Below are 23,313 nucleotides of genomic sequence, written 5' to 3' on the forward strand. Positions count from 1 at the left end.
TTCTGAAAGGTGATATTTATTTAGTGAGTTCTGGGGATAATCGAGACCCCTCTACGACATATATAATTTATCAAGTTCCATGCAAGTGAATTGGTAACATCTATAGGAGCAAAGTAATTCTATTTGTACAAAATATAGAAAATGAATACTGGTAGTGATCACTCAATAGTGATATGTATAGGATTAATTCTAGTGTTAGGAAAGTCCTCCTAGTACTAAAAGAATAATTTAGTTAAAATTATAAATAAAATGTGCATTTATTGTAATTTTCTTAGCCTCCCGGGTAAAAGGCATAGCTTGCAAAGTTTTTCTAGTATTAAATATTTGAAGAAAAATTTCCAAACGTCTGTTAACTGTAACTTTTTATCACAGACTATTATTATTACATTTCTTATCAAAGCTGATGTACTTTCGTTTAAGAATATCCTGCATATAGATGACAAGTCACAGAAGTATAGAGAAAAATCTTTTAGACAAAAATGATGTATTTATTTATAACAAATTCAGCCGTGTAAACGGATTCGTAAAACGTCAATTTGTTTAAACAATATATTAAACAATAGTAATTTTCCACTGAATCTGATTGCGCGGCTAAATTGCTTATAAAAAAATACACCATTTTCATCTAAAAGATTTTTCTCTATAGTGCATAGTTCCCGAGATATTGGGGCAAATGTGTTTTCACCCCCAACTTTAAGGGCTGATTTCACCCCTTGATGTGGACGTTTACCGATTAACAAAATACGTGTCAGATATTTTTCGAGAACTATAATCTACGAAACCTCATTAAAATCGCCGGGTAGCAATAAGTTCCTTACGTCAGACGCTTTGAAGAAATGATTTTTAGATTCACATTTATTAGGACCTATTTTATTTGTTCCAATGAGTGATTCGTGGTTCTTCTGGTATGAACGGATTTTAACATTCTACTTGTGTATAATTGGCGTTAATTATTTAAGTACGGTATAAATTCAGTGCTTTTCGTACCCATGTGGATTGTTAAATTAAAAATTTAGAGAGCTTTTTGACTTCATGATGGACCGTTGTATTACAGGTCAGTATGACTTCTACGTTCGGAGCTGCCACCACCAGCAATCCTAGACCATTTAAATGTACGGACTGTAAAATAGCATTCAGGATACACGGGCACTTGGCGAAGCATCTTAGGAGCAAAATGCATATTATGAAATTAGAATGCTTAGGTAAATTACCGTTTGGAACATACGCTGAGATGGAAAGATCTGGTGTTAATTTGAATGACATTGATACTACCGACTGTGATAATAGTCTTACTAGTCTTCAGGTACGTGATCTATTCGACTGTTTTATTTTACGCAGAATTCCCTAACACATGCCCCTAATTTTCTAATACAATAACCGCCAATGTAATTACAGATTGCATTTAAAACTCTCTGTTACTTATGAATCTTTAATCAAAGGAACAGTTTAAATAAATCTGCACCAATTCACAGTTTCATTGCTTCGACAATTTTTCTTCACTAAATATTCTGATAAAAGGTAAATCTGCCATCAGAAAAGACGGAGATCAAAATTTATGAAGCAGAAAAGTAGCCATTTGATTTCACACGAAATTATAAAAAGTAACGTTAACGAATGTAACAATTTGATTATGCAACCCTGATAGCCAGATCTGGACAGCAGAATCTGACGTCAGAACTGAAGCAGTCTGTGTCCGCATTTGGCTGCGTTCTGATGTGCAGAGCCTGAGGTGCAGTGCCTGATGTCAGATGGACAGCAGATCGACAGCAGATTTCGCCGTCTGCTAGGCACAGCAACAGCGCCATCTGAGGTCCAGAATTACCAAGCAATTGCCTAGCAGACGGCGAAATCTATTTTAAATTACTTAAATTCTATTTTTTATTACTCGCCCCTTTGACCCTCTCAGTGAGAATGCAGGGTCGACTTGGACCCATCCTAAGCTCTCGTAAGATTGTAAAAAAGCTTATCCTGAAAATTTTATGAACAAAATTATATTATGACACAAAATGGACCACGTATTTCGTCATCCACGTGTTAAACAGTCTATCCGTTTTATTGTAGATGCTGGCTCAGAGACTTTGCGAGAAGGATCCGAGTAAAATTGGGCAGTGGGATCCGGAGGCGATACCGAGTCAAGTAATTAGCGGGGGCGAGACTTCCTCGGACGAGGGTGAGCCTATACCACAGCATGCGATGCATCCATGTCCTGTAAAAGTGATCACAGACGCGGACATGTCTCGATCATATCATGTGCCAATCGAAGATCCGAAGTCTGATGCTCTTCATGGGAATCCTCAGTTCAATCAGCAGAGGCGCGAGTACAGCGCGAAGGAGAGGCCAAACTCGCAGCCAGCGTTCTCTGTAGATGACGGGAGGTCAGATGAAAGCATACAATCATACAAGTGCCAAGTTTGCACAGTGTCTATGCGTACTATGAACGAGCTGCAAGTACACTGTTTTGTTGAACATAATATTGAATCGGATTCTAGTACAAATATACACGGGGATAGGGGCGTGAACAAGTGTAGAGAGAAAGAGAATACTCAGAACAGAATAACGGAAGAGTCTGTAGTCAAGGATGATCCCAATAGACAAAAAGTTGAAGACACATAGTGCCAAAATAAATATAGTGAACCAGGGAATCAGCGGTGAAGTTGTTTTTTTGAATGAATTCGTTGCCGTACCGATAATATAGTTGTATTAAAGAAACGCCATCACTTTTCGAAGGAGATGTTAGAATCGGTGATACAGTCGTCGGTTAGAAGCAACGTTTAATGCTTCCATTGAGGATAACGAGAAAGATTTTCCTGCGGCGCGACAAGGTGCAATTTAATTCCAGCGGACTCTAGTTAAGGGAATTAAATATTGCAGTGATGTGTGGTAAATATTATTGCCAGGGAAAATTGTTGCCGTCGTCGTCAAAAATTCACTCATTTAATCTTTATTTATTAAGAACAGACATGTTGAGGAAATAACTCGACGTAACTTCGTCTCTTTTCTTTTGTTAACATCTCGGTGCACAACTATATATGCCCGGACCAAAGTTAATACTTGAATTAACGGAAGAGTGATATTTGGAAGAGCGAAAAGAATTTTATTAAGAATAGCTAAAACTGTATTAAGAAAGGGGATACGGGAGTCAATTTTGTAAATGATATTTTAAACTATTTATTCAGCTTCCGATTAGTAGGAAAGAAACGTTTTTATGATACAAGATTCACAAGATATACAAGATTTAATAGAGTACTGTCTTCGGTTAATTGTGAAGCTGTGAAAACATACAACGCTATGTATAATTTTTCTTATCATCAAATTTCTTCCTTTTATTTTGATTCTTGAATTACGAAATGCTAAACGGGGGAAGGGAGTGGAGCAGGATGAAGGATAATTTTTCTGATAAGCATAAGGTTCTCTGTAAATTTTTATCTAGGAATAATGGAATTCTTTTTTATCCTCGAATTGAGGGCTCTTATTTTACTTTTATATGTGCAGTAAGTACCGTACATTTCTTTCAGATATTTTAATTTTCTTTTCGATTTTTTCGAAGCTCACAACGTTTCAGCTGTACATATATAATTAATTCAAGGGAACCTTCCGGTCTAAAAGTCGATTTTTTTTATTTCATTTTTCGAATGTTCAATCTTTTAGGAATACGTGTTTAAAAGGATTGATTGAAATTCGTAAAATTCCCGAATTTATAGGCATTTGAGTAGCAGCAAATGCATGGGCAACAACCGGCCACTCGGCACTCATGTAAAACTTTAAACGCGTTTTTCTCGAAACAGTGTTCTCAAAACAGTGGGACCTGTATCTCCAAAAGTTATTATCCGATTCGACTAAAACTTTTTTTACTTTGAAGAATATAGTTCTGGCTAGGAGGGAAACCAGAAAAAAATACAAAAATTGAAAATTTATAATTTTCAAAGGCGTTGAAAGGACGAAAAATATAGGGGAAAAGTGTTTTCAAACACGTGTCGTTATTTTCTTTAAAAATGTCATTTTTGCATTTTTTTCTGGCACACCCCTTGCCAGAAGTATATTCTTCAAAATTAAAAAAAGTTTCAGTCGAATCGGATAAAAACTTTTGGAAATACAGACAGGTCCCACCGATTTGGATCAATTTTTTGACGCCCTGACTTTAACGATTCCCCAGTGCCGGCTGCAATGATTAATTATAAAACAAAAAATATATTTCTATAATTTAAGACATCCTTAATACAATGCGAAAAGTTTCGTTAAATTATATATAGTAGTTTTCCTTTAATTAATTCCTAAAAGCACCTATTTTGGGGGGTTCTAAACCGGAAGGTCCCCTTAACAGCATTTAATACATGTAGTCATATAGGTAGAAGAAAAAACTGACCGATCGAATTGTTGGACGATTTATATTTTACCGAACGATTGCCTTAACCCTTAAATTGCACAATTTTCCTTTTGTTGTCAAAATATTGTACATGTGATAGTATTGTACACCCCCCATTTTCCAGAAGAATCTGAAAAAAATCGAACGCAGTGTTTTTAGTTACTTTATTCGGAAAAAAGTTTCGTTTATACCTATAGCAATTAGGAAATATGCCATAGTTACGAAATAATTGAATATAAATACATTATTCATATTATTGTACACTGGAAAGCAAGCACAACCTAGTTTATACACATTTGGTGGCTCATAAAATGCAGGTGTGTTACCACCTGGTAACAATATCCATTAAAGGATGAAGTTATCCAGATTAACAACCCATTTTTTCCGAAGTCTCTTCAACCCTAACGGTACACCGCCTAAATACCACCTGCAGCTCGGCCGATCCACACTTCTGACCCTATTCAATGGCTGCCCCCTACAGCTTAGCCACCTCGAAAATTGTAACTGCCCTTGGTCCAGCATTATAATTTCTCTCAACTTGCAAATTTACCGGTGCACCTCAAATTTGCGGCGCGAATATCTCTCGAGCAATCAAACCAATCGGCTTGAACCAAATTTTGTGAAAATAGATAGTTTTTATTGGAGGTTAAGGTTCATCCAGCGCACAAAGTTGAAAATTAACAAAATGGCGGCACTGGAAAGTAAGAGGGAATATTTTGCCCCTTCTTATTTACTTTATTGCATTAAACTTTAAAATGTTTCGAGAAACCTAGGTTCATCTTCCAATAAAACTATCTATTTTTAAAAAATGAAACCTGGACCTCCCCTCTATTGACTGATGTAGCCGCCTGGCAAGCAAAAAATCCATATTTGAATCTCGGCCCTGTAAATCGAATCGGTTACTTCTTTGTCACCTACATTTATGTGGAACCAAGTATTCTCAGCAGTTTTATCTCCTGGAAGTCTCTCAAATATCACCATAAAATCGCTCGAATCCCTCTGCTTCGTGCTCGAGTCGGTCTCTGTTGTTGAAATCTTTTACGCGACCCTGATCTACATGTACATAACAATAAATATGTGTATTATACAAATGTATAATTAAGGACATCACACAATATGCGCTAAAAGCTCATTAGAAATTTACTGATTTACCTATAAATGTTATTCGTGGAAATAAGGTAAAACGTGAGATTAACCTAACATTTTCTATCTTATTGTCTTTTAAGTTGTGAGTTGGAATAATTTTACTATGTGTTAATTATTCTATGTTTACTACCACGTAATATGAATAGATTTTACACAAAATATGCAGGCCCGAATTAAGATTTTTGGGGTCCGGGGCTGTCAAACCTTCGAAGGGCCCCCCGTGGTTGAACAGCGGGGGGGGGGGTGATATATTGTACAATTAACTTTTAGTTAAAATGTTTTCTTCTTATCTTTAATTTTGCAAATTCTTGTACCAAATCTTTACAATCGATAGATCTTAATAAATCAGATTCAATCCTTAAACGTGCTAAAAATTTAAATGGATATTATAAAGGAGGTTTAAACAATGAAATTTTAAAATAAAAACATAAAATTGGAAGTTTCGGAACTCAGACAATTTATTTGATACAACATTTCCAATGAAGACAGAGTGAGCTAATCGCTTAGAACGCCCCCCCCCCCCTCGGAAAGTGGGGCCCGGGGCTGCAGCCCTCCCCCCTTTAATCTGGGCCTGAAAATATATTGTATCAAACTGTCTTTTAAACACACGAAGTTCACAAATGTGTAGAAGAAACAACATTTAAAAAGGAAGATGCATAGTAGAATCTGGAATCTGTTTCTTTGTATAAATTGATTTAAGCATTTAAAAGTTTTTATATTGCACTTTTTAGTTTAATTATTAAATCTCACTGAAAAAGAATCTTTTTCCTCGAATGACATTGTAGATTAATTGTTAAACTTCTGCTCCAAACTTTTGGAACATTTGTGTAAGCATAATCGCAGAGTAAAGCGGATATTCTAACTTATGGACGTCACTGGACGGAAATTTCCGCCTTTTATATCGTCACGATATTCAAAGTAACAATTTGTTTATTGTTGCTGATGTTTTTGAAAAAGTGAATGCATATATATTTAATATTGCCGATGTATAGCAGCATAAATATTATTCACTGTGACCATTGCTTAAGAATGAATTCGAATAATACGATGAGCTCGAAAAATTGCCCTTCAGACACACATATGAGTTTAGTTAAAAAAATATACATACTATAATAATATACACATTTATGTTTTTCGGGAAGTATATCAAACTGCGAAAATTGTATTTCTTAGGCGATTTTTTAAAAGTGCATAAGAAAATGAAAAATGTTTTTGTTATGTACTGTTAAAAATGTTCGTACATACTAAATGACAATAGAACTTAATACTTTGAAAACACAAAATCAAATTTAGAAATGTTTGTGGTCAATACAGTTTCATTTTTCGAATATGCTGTTGCTTGGAGACAGTAATTGATTTTTTATTTATTTGTAAATAAACTTAAACGTTCTATTTTACAAAGATTTACATACTTAGCTTTTTTTATTATTCTACCTTCTAGTGAAATTTGATTTATCAATTAAAGGATATTTAAATATTTTATCTTACATTACCTGTTGGCCACATCGTATAAAACAAAAGATACAATTTATTTAATTAGTTTTCCCCCGTTGCAAAGATTTTGATAATTCTACATTTTTCATTTATTCTTCAAACTCATCTTTTTAAACTATTTTTTTCTTATTTACTTAATATACAGCAGTGTCCTCTTTTTTATTTTAGTTATCCATTAAAATATTATCGCATTAGAGGAAAGCAAAATTACAAAAGTTATGTAACACGAAACACTATTACTAATTTTAATTGTTCCCTGTCAGAAAATTATACGAGAATTTAATCATTTATTTTACAAAGCAGAAAACCATAATTTATATTGATCCAATAGAAGCAGTAATAATCTACTACAAGAAATTTCTCTCTTCTCGTTGTCAGCGTGCTTCGAAACCAAAAGACAAATAGAAAGTTCTAATTCAGAGCGTGGTAAATTCTCCTTCGAAAAGTGATGGAATGTAACTTATAAGAGGATAGTTCTCATACTTAGTAAAAAATATAATATTTATATACAATAGTGTTGTATCAGCATAAGGTGCAATGGACTGGCATGTGATTCTGTATTTAAAGTGCAACTGTTGCGTTCAACGTTGAAGAGTATTCTAACATTACAAATTAATATTATATCATAATTATTGGTACATGCAGCATATATGTGTACAAAATGGGTCACTTAAAGCTGAAATTGTAAATATCATATTTCCATTTTCGTGGTAAAATATTTCATTTAGCAGTATGATATAAACTGCTTTTTTTGTAAGGGACCGTTTCCAAAATTTCAAGATCATTTATGTTTTTTAACGAAGTATTCAAATATATTTACAGAATATATATATATGTGTAAATATATTTGTTATATATATCTACAATATACATATGTACATACAGACCCAACGCGTGGTGTTTTTCTTGTGTGTGCGATAAATGATTGGCGCCTTTCCAAAAAAAATTTTTTTTTAATTAATTGGAAATAAAAAGAACTGGGAATGAAAATCAAATGAGAACCTCTCTACAATATGATCTTACGCGTGTCCCAGTTCTGCTTATACAAATTTGGGTTGCCTAAAAATTGATCTCATTTTTTTTTAGGTCTTTCAGGCGCTTCTTCTTTTGCAGCGCGCACTTTGCACACGCAACCAGCCGGGTCTGTGTACATATACATAAATGTACATATATTCTTCGGTATATATATATCTTCATAAAAGATTACGAAATAATATGAATCATATCATAGGTTGGTGAAAGAGAAAAAGAGAGTATAACACAAACTCACATTTATCTCAAGCAGATCATTGCAATATGGTAATCCACTGCAGTTGGGCCCGTTGCTTTATTACAATGCTTTGCCTGCTTGCTTGCATGGGCGTCCGGAGGGGGGTGCAAAAGGGGCAGTTGCCCCCCTGACTTTTGAGAAAAAGTGGCTTATTTTTCGAAACTGATCTTCATTAAGTTAAGAAAGGGAATATTTTTAAATTTCGGTTTTAAATTTTAATTAAATTGGCACTACAAAATGGGTTAAAATAGCGAGAGGGGTATACTTCTCTTTACCATCATTCCACATTTGCCCTCCCCTGGAAGCAAGTCTCCGGACGCCCTTGTTTGCTTGAGGAAGAAAGCGTGTGTTTTATTTTGAAAACTTTAAACAAACTTTTACACATACGCTATGGTTGAGTTTCTCTTATTATGAACGTCCAGTGCAGCGTAGGTTCCTTTAAAAAAAAATATAAGTGATACCTTAAAATCATGTACACTGATCCAAACGAAACCTTATTTTTATTACAAATTATTTGCCATTCCAGTGTTAAGTGTCCCATGCTGTACATATTTGTATGATATTAGTATGAGCAATTATGAGAATTATTGTTGACACAAGAGAAGATGTGTTTGTATATATTTATGTATAATATAATGAATCATGTTAGTCTTTACAATAATATTAAGTAATCCATAATTGGGAACAGAATCGGTTATTCAGATTAAACTTGAACTATGTTAATTTTAATATGTCTTCCAACCCTCTTATATTCTTCTGCCTGGGGTACGTATGTATTTAAAATCTTCGAAAACAGAGTTAGGTAAGATCACAGCTTTTCCAGAAATGAGAATTTGAATATACACAAAACTTAACCATAACCAACAACTTTATGTTGCGTATAAATATTAATTTTATAGAGCTACAAATTAATTTGTATATTTTCCGAATTGTATTCAGTAAAATTCAGAGCTTGAAAACGGAAATAGACTACCTTTCCTAATTCAGTAAATTTAAATGGGTAGATACACGAACAGTGAATAATATTATTGCAATAATTTGTTCAGGTAATTCCTAACTCTGTTTAAAGGTTCATACGAAACCATATACTTTTTAATGAATTTAATTGAATTCAACTGATACAGGTGGGCGATCGTTATTATCAATCTGGGTAACCGATTTTCTGATCTTGCTTAAGACATTTAAGGATCAACATACCTTCCACGAGAGACAGCTATTCTATCTTATAATTAATTATCTTTCTAATATACAGCGCCCAATTTTCAACATCTTACTCAAGCACGACTTGTCTTTCCTACTGCATAATCAGATTTGGATTATTGTAATTTGTACCTAGGTGTGCTTGAGACAGAATAGTAGGCAAATAGAACGACCGCACAATCGTATACATTTGAGGTCCAGTTGAAGTGATTGTCGCCAAACAATATCAACGTAGTATAGTTTGAAGTAGCAAGTTGGTGTATATCCATTCTGATGCTATCAGCTCCAGTTACGGAACCTTGTATGAATTTTCTAAAGTGTGCAAGCGTGTATGCCCGCGACGCCAAGCCAACGATGTTTGTATTTCGGAGGAAACGACAAGATGGACAGAAAATAACTTTTGCACTGAAATTAATGTTTGATAAGACGTATTAGACGACCAGATCCCACGGAGGGAAAATATTTTGGAACGCAGCTGAAGCCAAATTTCATACGAATGTAATATTTAGCTCTTGACTGTGTCATATGTGATTACTAAGGTAGTAGTTCTTTCAGATTATGATTCTGGATATATTTTCGAAACAATTGTCCTTTGTAGAAGTATTTGTATATTTTCAAGAGCATACATAACAAAACATCATTTACATATCAAATCTATTGATTTAGACCTAGGGGACGATGAATATGCGTACACTTTTCATCATTTATATCCTACAGTGGAGCAAACAATTTGATATAAAATAAAACTGATATCATATTAGAACAGAAACTTACTTTAATCTAAGATGTCGCAAATATGTTGAAAGTCACATCCGCTCGATTGTACTTTGAGAATATTTTTAAGCGGTTCGCATGGACATTATTGTACAAATATTTTCAGTTACGACACAAGTGGGAGATCTTTTAGTAATCTCATGTATGAAATTCATGTTCAGTTACATATTTAATTAAATAACTGCTAATTGAAGGAGAATCTTTATAAATGTCATTTTTAAACAAAATAGGGTATAAAATATAGAGAAAGAACAATGGAAAACTTTAGAGTACTTGGAAATGCTATTTTCTCTAATATATACAAGGCATTTACCATCTACAATAACTTGTGCACTTGTCATCATTGTTCCGAAGGAAATACGAATACTGGAAATGAAAGAAGTAGTGCAGCAACTTTTATGTTTCTTCTACTTCGCACAATCCGAAGTTTTTAAGGGATTTCTGTATATGTAAATACAATTGTCTTCCATTAGTATTCTAAGTGCCCATCCACAGTTTTTCGTAATGAAAACGATACATTCAGAAATTTTATAAAATATATATGTAATAAAAAATATTTTATACGTTTAACACGTTATGTGAATGCGCATATATCTGTGAAGGATTTCTCATTAAGTTTCAATGTTAGGAAAGTAGAGGATATTAGATATTTCAATTTTTTAAGTATGGCAGAACTATTCCATCTTGTGTTTTCGTAATTTTTAAATGGCAAAGTGAAAGTATCCGTTATATTGGAAAGCAGACTTTGTGTTGCGAATTTCATTTTAGTAATTAACCTTATAAAGGGGAAGCATCTTAAATTTTATATAATAGAAAACACTAATATCGTACAATGTTCTATTTTAGCGCTGTGTTTTTGGAACAAGATGAAGGAGAAAATGAGTTATTGTAATGGTAAAATGCGTTGCCTTACATACTATCACCTTAAACCTTCTGTAAGATGTTGGCTTGGCTCCTTCCAAACTCAGTATTAGAATTCTTAAAAGCAAGCAGGATTGAACTTTCAATGTGTGAATTATTTTCGATTGAGCTGTGTTTTGCAAAAATATACTTCTAAAATTATCAACTTTTGTCACTTTGTCTAAAGAACGATTTCTGAAACGGCCCCTACCTTTTCACGAACAATTTCAATTTTTATAGTGAATATTGACAGTAACACTTACAAACAGTTGGCAAACTAGTATTTTACGTGTATTATAGGTGATATAGATCATTAAGGTTTTAGAAATATTTGTCTGGGCGCATAATTTAGATTGTGCTGATGTGGCAATTGCTTTCTATGCTTTCGTAATCAATTGCTAGATTAACGAGGAATTTCAGGTTCGGGGCGATTCCTTAATGAAAGAAAAAGGGGGCAGCGAAATCAATCGAGCGACTGCTCGTGAATATCGAATAATGGGACCGGAGCAAGATTTTATAAAATGTATACAGGAACGTAACATCAGTTTTTACGAAACGTGAGAGTGCCAACACTTTGCTAGTGTAGCTGTCACTTTTCTTCCTAATTCTGTGACTTTGTTGAACTATTGATGAAAATGTAATTTATTTATTGTAAATAAAAAACATATATTGCTTAAAATGTTTTATATTATATGATCTGCATTAATACATGATCGACGGAGTTTTGGTAAACAATGTGAGAAAAGTAAACGATTTGAAGTTTATGAAGAGCTATGAAATATATTTGGATTAATATTGTTATAATTTTCTAAGGTAGTATCACAAGCATAAAAGTACAACTTTATGAATAATGTGGGATGGGAATAAATATTTAATTTGCAATAACATTGTGTATTCTTTTATTAAAAAACTACGTGACCCTTACGTGCGAATTAATGTATATGTGTACCATTAAAATATTACATTAAAGTACCGTATTTCCTTAACTTACATCCTTAGGTTTACAATTTACACTTATCGTATGTTATATCAAGGAAGTTTATCGGGCATCAAATACAACAACTAAGCATTACTAAGGAAAATAACTAGTTCATTGGTCTGATACTTATTCATAGTATGTACAGGGTGTTTCGTCTGTAGAATCATCCCCTAAAAGCTTTACCACCTGTAGTGAAACACCCTGTAAAATTTTACTGAAAAAAGGATACGCCTCTTGGTACGTTTCTTATACATAATTCTGTATCCACACTCCCTGCATCGAATCGGATCCCTGGGACGTATTTCATTATCATGATGACATTCTATAACAGATATTTTGTGTTTAATATTAAATTATACGCTTTTTATTACTGAAATATCTTATATATAAAGCAGAAAGTGTTAGTGTGTCTGTCTGTCGCCTAAAAACTTTTGAACTATAAACTCTGAGGTCACGAAATGTGTCCCAGCTCATGATGCCTAGCTAATCCAGATGAATGTGACTATTTTCACAAAAAAAATGAATAATTTTTTTTTATAAAATCGGAATCTATATCTCGGGCGAAGTCGTGTAGTAAAGCTAGTAATACATAGAGCAATATACTAATTCATATCTTATTAATACAATATTAAATCAGCAAATAGGATCTAAATGTAAAAAAAGTAGGATTTTGTATTTCATAATATATCGTCGTAATAATGTTCATCAGTAGTCTATAAAAATGGTATGAACAGATGTATGTAACTTCTCTTTGACTATTAAAATAAACATTTAATCCATATAAAAATGGAGTCGGACAGAGTGTATGCGCCAAGGAAAATCTGCTGCAGGAGCAACTGGAATTATTTGTTAAATCAATAGTCAAAGTCATTTATCTAAGCAAGTATAACAAAATTGCTTCAAAAGATTCCAAAGTGGTAATTTTAATGATATTCAACTTTTCAGCCAGCTTGAGGCTTCTTCTATTTTTTCCAGTTGCATATAGAAGTGAATACTATTACACCAACCCTTGAAATCAAATAAAAACGTAGCAACATACTATAGTACAACACAAAAAATCATGTTTTATTTTAATAATATGTAAAGACTGGGTCACAGAAAAAGTTGTGTTACTTCCTTTGAAATTAGGGGTAATGACAAAATTCTATATTAGATTTTCAGATAGCATTAGAATCATGTATGTAATATAGCTCGTAGCATGCACAAGGAGACGAAGTTGTATAAACAATTTAATGAATTTAAATCTAAATATTCAGTATCAAATCCTCCAAAATATTCAGTATTAAATCCTCCAAAATATTCAGTATTAAACCCAGAAACCAATTCTGATTCTCTTTCAACTAAATCACAAGGAGTCTGATTTAATTCAATTAATATTCTTACTATAAATATTAAATAAAGTGGCATATAAGTCTAAAACCAAATATCTCTCAATTAATAAAATAACTGAAAATATAATTAAAAATAAACTAACTTCCAAAGATACAGACTGAGCAACTGACCGAATACCTCCTAATATAAATAAAAACAATTGTTCGCAATCTTTGCTCCGAGTAAAATAATATACATCCAAAAAAATATTGAACTACCCGCATAACTACTTCATAATAGTTTTAGAATTTTAAATGTTTGTATCATACAAATGTGCAATATACAACAACAGTTTGCTTTTATACTTCAGGTATACGTTACAAAAATTAAAGAATATTTGTCACCTCACATTTGTGAAACACTTTAATAAATTTCTGTCTTAAGTAAAATATACTATTACGCTATCCTGAGACACTTGAAACTAGACAAATTTTTTTGCAGATACTATGGGGTTGAAAATTATTTCTTTACTTCTTATGTGTAGAGCATGTATTAGTGCATATATTATATATATACTGTACAAAAATATTTAAAAATGGCCGAGTTATTTGTTATCCTCCAAAGCTACTCCGCGCGAGTGGTGTATCAAATATTTCCAAAACTATTTGTCTGATTTATTTCAAACTTGGTACACATACTCTTAATGGTATTATTTAAAATGTAACATATCATTTTTTTATGCGCTAACCCATTCGTGTATAATAAATGTTTTAAGTTTACCTTGTTAGGTAAAAAATGAATAGTGATATTCACCTTGCTCTCATTTGTGCAATAAATTTTTTTTTCTCAAATCCATATGCTACATTGTAGGTATTTTATTAAGGAACACTAAAATCATCATGTTCCTCATTTCAGATGAATCTGAGCGTTATAATTTGTTATATCAGTCACGCGTGTAACGGCGGACGAGCTCCGCGGGACAACAAATAACTCGGCCACTTTTTAATATTTTTGTGCAGTATTTATACAATATATACACTAATACATGATCTACACATACGAAGAAAATAAATAATTTGCAACCTCATAGTATCAGTAAAAAAAATTCGTCTAGTTTAGCGCTTTTTCGAGCGTCTCAAAGTGGCATAACCCCTTAAGCAATTGTGTTCAGACTGTCCTGCTAAATATGGTTAAAAAAATACAAATAAATCTGTAAAAGATTTGTCATTTTACTTATACGAAATTTTGTTATTCAAAACTGTATAATAATCACTACTAAAAGTCCATGAACGGCGTTTATCGTGAGTCTTGGAAATGAATAATTTCATTCGCAAATGAATGTCAACCATAACATATTTTACGCGTTTATCTCTAGAAAATTTCATTAATTTAAGGATTAGTATACACTTTAAATAACTCATGTAAGTTGCGATAATTATGTCGAGTGTTGATTAATTTTAAAACACAAAGTGTGCTTATTCAGTGTAATAAAACGCGAGCTGAGTGAGGTTAGAAATTATTATTTGCATTTTTAATTATACCTCCGCAAATGTACACCATAGCCTGTTTCGGGGTTGATTCAGATTTGCTGGATTCCATTCTGAATTAACTCTCAAGTGTAATCACACTATATTTGCAATGTACCACGAAAAGAAAGTTTGTTTATTATTCTCAACGCAACGTGCAGACTCGCACTCTCGACAGTCGTGTAGGTTGTGATCAACAGATCAAATGCATATTTCAAGCTGTTGCTGAAGAAGGCATTCTACTTTCTCGACATATTATTTGTGGTAACTGATCCGAAGCAGATTAAACGTACCAGCAGTCGATAGCGCAGGTTCTTTTAGTACTATATCAACCAGGTTTTCTGAAATTTTCAAAAATTTTCTTTTAAAGGTTCTCGATGGTCGAAGATCTTTTATTTAATACTGTGATTTAGTAGTATGATAGACAAATTTATAAAAGGATTATTCTTTCCTCGTATTTAATTATTCATTTATGCAACATTTACTTAATTACTTATAGGTGTGTTATCCTAAGCAAGTAACAAAAATACACACTGAAATTATACTTCATGAACGAATTTATTTTCAGAATTATTCTATTGGAAAGGTAATTACAGTTTCATAAATAATGTTGCAAATTCATGTTTCATAAGTTTTTCTAAAAAAATTTATTAAAATTATACACTAATTTGTTATACAGTTTTGATAAATTGGCATTGTCATTCTCACTATGAGAATTTGATATTCGTATATAAGGTTAAATAAACTTGTATTTTGCACGTAAATATGTATTAGGTTCATAGCATTTTGATGAATTTTATGAAAAATAATTTAAATAAACTTCTTGGTATTCAAAATAATCTATGGTGTCCAGTAAATCATGTATAACCAACCAGGAGATTCCTCAGAAAAACGAAATAAAAAGTATAGAATCATTTTTTTTGATCGATGCCTTAATTTCCGAGAAAAATGATTGTATCGAACATTAGACTACTTATATTCGTTTACCTATACGTTTATACTTGTTATTTGTCCTTTTACAAGGAATCATCTCGAATGTGAGTGCAAAATTCATCGACAAACTTTTAATTACCCATATATCCAATTTCGTGATTTCACATGTAACAGAGACACCACTTATAAATATGTATCCAATGCTTCCTCGGATCTCGAAGTCGAGAATTCTTCGTAGAATATACAACCGAAAGCGAACATATGCGTTACGCGACGTATATATCATTCCGCGCTATGCCGTCTAAAGTTTCACGAATTTTCCGACGCATCTGAAAGATAATCGAATTTCTACATTACCCTTGTCTTCGCAAATAGGGGCATTCATTTAAATCGTGAAAAACGGACGGCCTTGCGAAAACTTGCAAATTTCGACGCGTGCCCGTTGACGCGCTGCGAAAGAGAAACCAGGAACCAAGAAGGTCTCCCCAGCAACAGAATTGAATAAGCCCAGGACTGGCCGGTAGAGGCGTCGTGATCGAAAACGCGGCCGAGTGCCTGGAGCCAATAGCAGCGCTTGGCAACGAACGGCGGGATGAGACGGGCCGGCTGATTGGTCGGGCAATCGCCAAGGGAGCCGCGGTGGGACAACGGATAAACAGATTTCAAAGTTTCGAAGTTTGCTCGCAGCGCAGGAGCACGCAGAGGGAGAGTTGGTGGCCGCGTGCGCATGTTTGCCCGCAAATCCTTGCTCCTTCGAATTCTCGTGCCGCGAACGTCAGCGAGACATCGTACCGCTCGGTGCCGTGCCGTCGCGTAACATTGGACATATCTCGCGCGATGTCACGCGAAATTAACCGCGACAAGTGAGTAGCAAGAAAGCGACGAGTGCCGTGTTTCCCTGCCGTCCACGCCGCGGAAGACCGGCTTTTGTTTACAAAGAGGAGGGGTGACTTCCACGGTCGAGGAGGATCCTCGGGCGGATGCTGCCTGCGAGGCAGTTTCCCGCGCGGCGCACGTGAGCGTGGCGAGTGGGGTGACCATAGAGAGAGAGAGAGAGGCGCGACTAAAACTCGTGACCGAACTTACGAACGGGGCAGATGTGATGCGTAATAAGTGGTCGAAACGTCAAGGCGGGAAAGCGTGCACGGACTGTCTCGGCCCCGTTTCGTTCTGTTCGTCTTCTTGGTGATCCGCGGGGGTATAGAACGTTTAATATGCCCCTTAATCGGAAGCGTTCCATCGTGATCGTGAAGAGGTAGTTCCCACCGGTATTCGTCCCACGGAGATTTCCCGAACAGTCCACGGAGATGGACGAGAGTGAGAGCATAAACATCGGCGAGACGCCTCACAGTACGATAAACACGAGCAGCCGTAGCGGCCACGACAGCGTCGACAGTGGTTACTTGACGCTCACCCCTCATTCCGGCGCGTACACGCCGATAGTATCGGGATGCAGGTCCAGGGTGTCTATGTCGTCGAAGAGGCACCACAGGGCCAGATTGGATCCTCTTCAATCGGAACGTGCTCAGAGGCACCGCTCGAAATTGAATCACCTATTAAACGCGTCCGAGTCCGACTATCTTGTGTCCGAGAGTTCCGAAAGGGAAAGTTTCCTCCAACATGCATCAGGCTTAAGCGACCGTCATCGGGGCCTGGCTATCGATCGGTCCATCATCGACGTATCAAATCAGAGCGTAGAATACCGGGAGTTCGATGCCGGTTTGCGGGGTAGGACACGTCGGAGCTGGAGGACCACGGTCCCCATAACACCAGCTTCGACGAGGCTGCAGCTTCTTTCGCCGCCACCGTCGCCGGCGGTGCCTTCTTCCTCGTTCGTGGCCTCCGAGCCGATCGAGGAGGATGTGGAAATGAAACTAGTCATCGTGCCGCAGAGCACACCCCAAGTATTCATCTCGCCTAGGCACAAGACCCCACCGCCCCCGCGCATCTGCGTCTCGCCGACCTGTAGGAAAGTCACTCCCGCGATTAGCTCGGCGGACAACCGGAAGCTGAGCGAGCTGTCCATCACCGATCTCGCCGCAATCGCCGAGATCAAGCCGAAAAGGCTGGACTTCAGTTATCCTGCCTTGACCGGCGCGTTGCACCACACCACCAGGGCCACGCCGGACTATACCGGCAGAGAGACGGTGGACGTATTGGCGCTTCTGGGGGATAAAAGTAATCACTGGAGGATAGTCTCGAAGATACTGTCCCACCTAGGGCCGCAGGATCTCTGCTCTATCAGCATGGTGTCTAAAACGTGGAGGAGGGTCTGCATCAACGACTCCAGGGCTAATACCAGAAGACTGACCCACGTAATACTCAGGCAGAACGCTAAAGAGAATCTGAAGCTGATCAAGAAGTCGAAGATGGAGGGGGATATTCAGAGCAGCCCTAAGAGCAGGTACGCCAGGAAAGGCTACTTGCTGGAGGTGCAGAATCTCCTACAAGTCCAGAGAAATCATCGGCCACCCAGCAGTCCACCTGTTTCACCCAGCAAAGTGAAATTCCACTCCTTCGTCAAGGTAAGCGGAACCTGGATTTCGCGCAGGCGCATTTATAATGAGCTTGGCGATTTTAATTTAGTATAAATTCCAAATACGAAATGGCGGTTGCTTTAAAGGAAAAGGAGAAAAATTTAAGGCTGCACTTCCGAGAGGGACCGGTGGCGAGATGAAACTTGGTGGGTATTACGAGGGGTGCGGAAACACCCCAAATATAAAACTTTAGCTTTGGCAATTAATGCGTTCAAAAGAATTCAGGGGTAATTGTGCATAAAAGGGTACACCTTACCGATTTTTTTTTAATCACTTTACCACGGTCCCTCCCTCTTAACAATATTTTTGTTGACTTATACTTGGTTGGGGCTAGATTAGTTCGGGGGGCGCGTAAAGCATGGTAGTGAACCGATGTGATTTTGGCGATGCAAAAATTGAAATTGTGGTTATAAAATTTCAAAAATAAAAAATGGCATGATGGGAGGGTTCCCGTGTAAGGGGGGAGGCTGCTCCACAAGGTCCAAACAAAAATTTAAAAAAAAAATTAACAATTTTTTACTAATATTTTGGTAACTAATAAATACCCGAAGCTACAATTTTAGATTAGGAGGGTCCGCACCCCCTAACCACCCCTCCCCCCAAACTTCATCTCGATTGGCCACCGGTCCCTTTCGGAATAATATCCCTATAATTCAACTTGTTTGCATAAAAATTAGCAATCTTTCACTTTGAGTGGCGTCGGCGTGTTTTCACGCCGAGAGATAAACACCCCATTTACGATTTTCACGCATTTTCACGTCGATACGTTCTGCAAAGCATCGACAGTATTGTCAGTGTGACAAAAGCGATTGCTTGAAGGGGCATTTCTGAAAGCCGTGCCGCTCAGTGTTAGAATTATTACCGAATATTTCGGCGACATAATTTTGCCGATTCTACGAACGTGAGAAAAGGCGCGACAAATTTATTCCGGTTGGTGTGAAAATTGCACGGTCAAACGGTACACAAAGTTTCTCTCAGGGGATCGTATTCGACACCACCGAAGAAAGTAGCAGCGTATGTTAGACACCACTGAGAGTCGCGTTCCTTCCTCTTATCAAATACAGCGCCGGTAGACACTCGACCTGTGCAGCCAAATTCCCATGTCTAATATTGCCAATGGCAACAAACTTTGACCTTCACGTTTCTGCTGCCGTGAATTTTACTCTCCGTTCATTTTTTACGCTCGCATGCTTGAAAACACGATTCCTTTGAGTTGGACTTCTTTACATCGCTGAGCTCAATGCTGATAATTTCAATTTAGATAAATATCTCTGTTACAAACATTTAGGGCTTATAGTACTTACTCGTGTGGGAAAAAATTTAGATTTAGATAAATATCTCTGTTACAAACATTTAGGGCTTACAGTACTTACTCGTCTGGGCAAAAAAACAGACTATCCTGAACGTATATCCTGCATCTGTATACGCGATGATGGAGATAGGATTTATCGCGATCGGTCCGTTATCAGTACGGTTATAGGCTGCGTTACAGCAGGTCTGTTCTACCAAAGGGGGGCCTTGTTAGATAAACAAGCACTGCTGAAAACTGAATCCTCATCATTATTGACTGTCAGGATACAGTCCTTCGTTTACTTTTGTAATTAATATTTTCAACGAAACAACATAATAGTGCAAATTGTTTTGCAAAATACAGATCTCGTCAATTTTAACTTCTCCACAAAGTCAAATTCTTTGCATAAGCAAAAGAAGCAGGTACATTTCTCTACATTGTATGGGGTACATCAAATTAATTTTTTAGAGTTTAACAGAAGAAGAGACATTGAATCGTTTTGGCTGCTAGAAACCTGTAACCTTTTCTTCGACCATTTCATCACGTTTCTGGATCTCCTGCTAATGTGTACAGAGAGACAGTATTTACATAAAATTAATTAAAACTTTTGTCGCAATGTCGGTGCAAAATTACCTGAAAATCTCGAACGGAATAGTAATGTCGTTTCGATTTACCGAGCCCAGCTAATGGCGGTTTGTAGTTGTGGTTCGTAGCGCGATTATTCGCGATCTGTAAACGTTGCGGCTAATACTCGGCGCTGTGATGACGAGACAACGCAAAGCAAAAATATTTACATGCCGGACGTAGTCTCTCTCCTTAATTGAATAATAATGATCCCGGTTTGTTTCGCGTTCGATTAACAAAATATTCGGCCACGAGTTCGGGCACGGAATACATCGCGAGGCGTATCTAAACCCATAATTAGGCTGCTTATTTTTTTCTCCCCTCATCAGCGGTCTGCCAACGGCGGCTCATAATTTTTACGGGCAGAAATTCGAAGAATAATTACGCGTGGCTGTGGTAATCATCTATGACCTAGTAGCTAGCCCACGATCCTTTTTTTGTTTCTTCTTTCAACGATATATTTTTCCCTGTAGCTGACGGATTTTGCACGCGACGAACGAACGAACTCGAAATAAGCAAGATAATTGTTTCGTTCGTGAAATCACCTCTTTGACGTTGATTTATCGTGATTTCTGCTTTGAAACGCCGCTCCTCGTCCACCAGGGGGAAGATATTCGCCCGTGAAAAATTATCCTGGTAATGCCTGATGAGCTTTAATCGCAGCAAGTTCTCTGCTCTATGACAATTTAAGTGTATCGAATTGGCAACGGACTTTCGAAGTAATTACTGTTTCCATGTTTTTTTTTAGCTACACGCATGTGGCATTTTAGTTTGGTTAATGCATCAAAAGAAAATATTATCTGTTTTTCGGGATAAAAATAGAACGATGGGGAAAGTAGTGCAGTAGGTTTTTAGTCTGGGATTGAAAGTATTAACGTAGTGGAGAAACTTTTTATTGGGAAAAGATACTATTCTGTGATTATATAGGGTACATTTTATTTTTATTTCAAATATTATTCGTTGCTTTTTTCCGTTGTGAAACGAAGGAACGCGAGTGCACCCCATTTTTAACTGACTTCAAAAAGGAGGAGGTTACTCAATTAGTCACGTATATTTCATGTATATTTTTTTATTTTAAAGAGTATGAAGGACCGGTGGTACCATGTTATTTTTTTTTATTATTATCTAGAGACGCTAGAATTATCTAGAATTCCAATTTTAATGTATGTTTGTGCATAACTTTGTAACGTGTGGACCGATTTGGATGATTCTTTCGTTGTTATGTGGAGTATGTTTTTTAACCCACTTTAAAGAAAGGTCACTAATAATTATAAAATAATAAACTTTTTTAAAAAAAAATTAAAAACCCGACTTCAAAGGTGCGCTAAAAAGGATAAAATTATTTTTTTTTTAATCGGTGCCAAAGTAGAAACAGAATTAAATCAATTTCTAAACCTTTATCAGTTATAGTCCATTAGCACAGTAACGCACTGGAATTAGAGCGCGCAAAAATTTAGTGGGACATCAGGCGTCGAGCTGATTTAATTTCGTTTTTATTTTGGCATCGATTCAAAAAAAAATATTCTATCCTTTTTAGCGTACTTTTGACGTCGGTTTTTTTACTTTTTTTTTAAAAAAAAACGTTTATTATTTACCCCTTCAGTAACTACTTTCTTCGCTAGACTAATTATGGGTACTTATAACTTTTTATTTACATACGTTTGATATTATTTTATTAATAGGAATTCTTAGGAACATGCAAATCCCTCAATAGGTACAGTTGTATTCTGAATGGTTGAAAGTTTAAACAAATATAGTCGAAAATCAGGGTTGAAAATTAAAACACTCAATTTGTCAATATCGTTTGATTTTATAAACTAAATTCTTGAGCTTAAAAGCGTGATATGATATAAGAAAATTAATCGGGAGTTTTAATTATTTCTTAATATATATAATATCCGAATGCTTTTGGGAGTGACTATATAGGGTGATTATAGAAGTTAAGACAAGGTGTAACTGTTTTACGCGAAAATGCCTATTTGATAGATTGAAAAATTGAACGTCGTAATGACGACTAGCTTTAAACAATACCATTTCTTTTTAAATTTGTTATATCATCGCAAAAAAGTGAGACACTTGTCGCAGTTTCTGGAGTCACCGTGTATACAGAGTGTTCTCGAACTACCCCACAAAAATTTACTAGTTAATCCTAAGGATAATTTTGAACCGGAACTGTCATGACTAGGGGTGTGCGGATACCCGAAATTACGGGACCCGATTTGCGATTCGGGAGCCGATTTTTTTGCTTAAAAATTCTTACTTCTGATCCCACTGCAAAATCACAACTTAAAAGTTTTCGGATCTCGGGTACCCGAAATTACGGGACCCGATTTGCGATTCGGGAGCCGATTTTTTTGCTTAAAAATTCCTACTTCTGATCCCACTGCAAAATCACAACTTAAAAGTTTTCGGACCTCGGGTACCCGAAATTACGGGACCCGATTTGCGATTCGGTAGCCGATTTTCTTGCTTAAAAATTCTTACATCTGATCCCACTGCAAAATCACAACTTAAATGTTTTCGGATTTCGGGTACCCGAAATTACGGGACCCGATTTGCGATTCGGGAGCCGATTTTTTACTTAAAAATTCTTACTTCTGATCCCACTGCAAAATCACAACTTAAAAGTTTTCGGATCTCGGGTACCCGAAATTTACGGGACCCGATTTGCGATTCGGTAGCCGATTTTCTTGCTTAAAAATTCTTACATCTGATCACAGTGCAAAATCACAACTTAAAAGTTTTCGGATCTCGGGTACCCGAAATTACGGGACCCGATTTGCAATTCGGTAGCCGATTTTCTTGCTTAAAAATTCTTACATCTGATTACAGTGCAAAATCACAACTTAAAAGTTTTCAGATCTCGGATATCCGAAAACTTTTAAATTATGATTTTGCAGCGTGATCAACTGTAAGAATTTTTAAGCAAGCACCCTTAGTCATGACTATAGTGTCACAACTTAAC

At 36.0% G+C, this 23,313-nt stretch overlaps 3 protein-coding genes across 6 annotated transcripts in view; 2 read left to right on the forward strand and 1 right to left on the reverse strand.

The window, feature by feature from the left end:
- LOC143374535 (uncharacterized) overlaps positions 1–11,597 on the forward strand; it is a 67,998-nt gene extending 56,401 nt beyond the window's left edge. For 3 of the 4 annotated variants that reach the window (XM_076822714.1, XM_076822715.1, XM_076822716.1), the window contains exons 7-8: positions 1,055–1,303; positions 2,062–11,597. In XM_076822714.1, coding sequence (XP_076678829.1) covers positions 1,055–1,303; positions 2,062–2,613 — 801 coding nt within the window. In that variant the 3' untranslated portion in view covers positions 2,614–11,597. Of the gene's footprint in view, positions 1–1,054; positions 1,304–2,061 lie in introns of those variants that run through there. The other variant, XM_076822717.1, reaches the window with a different exon arrangement.
- A 432-nt stretch (positions 11,598–12,029) lies between these two features.
- Rpb12 (DNA-directed RNA polymerases I, II, and III subunit Rpb12) lies at positions 12,030–15,164 on the reverse strand. The gene is made up of 3 exons (XM_076822840.1): positions 14,979–15,164; positions 12,356–12,448; positions 12,030–12,209 (listed from the first exon to the last, which is right to left on the reverse strand). Exons 1-3 carry the CDS (start codon positions 15,034–15,036, stop codon positions 12,187–12,189), a joined length of 174 nt encoding a protein of 57 aa, XP_076678955.1. The 5' UTR covers positions 15,037–15,164; the 3' UTR covers positions 12,030–12,186.
- A 1,388-nt stretch (positions 15,165–16,552) lies between these two features.
- LOC143374559 (uncharacterized) overlaps positions 16,553–23,313 on the forward strand; it is a 73,167-nt gene continuing 66,406 nt past the window's right edge. Inside the window, exon 1 of the mRNA XM_076822797.1 lies at positions 16,553–18,421. Coding sequence (XP_076678912.1) covers positions 17,204–18,421 — 1,218 coding nt within the window. The 5' untranslated portion in view covers positions 16,553–17,203. The remainder of the gene's footprint in view (positions 18,422–23,313) is intronic.

The sequence above is a fragment of the Andrena cerasifolii genome, chromosome 11 (assembly GCF_050908995.1).
Source record: "Andrena cerasifolii isolate SP2316 chromosome 11, iyAndCera1_principal, whole genome shotgun sequence".
NCBI classification, from domain to species: Eukaryota; Metazoa; Arthropoda; class Insecta; order Hymenoptera; family Andrenidae; genus Andrena; species Andrena cerasifolii.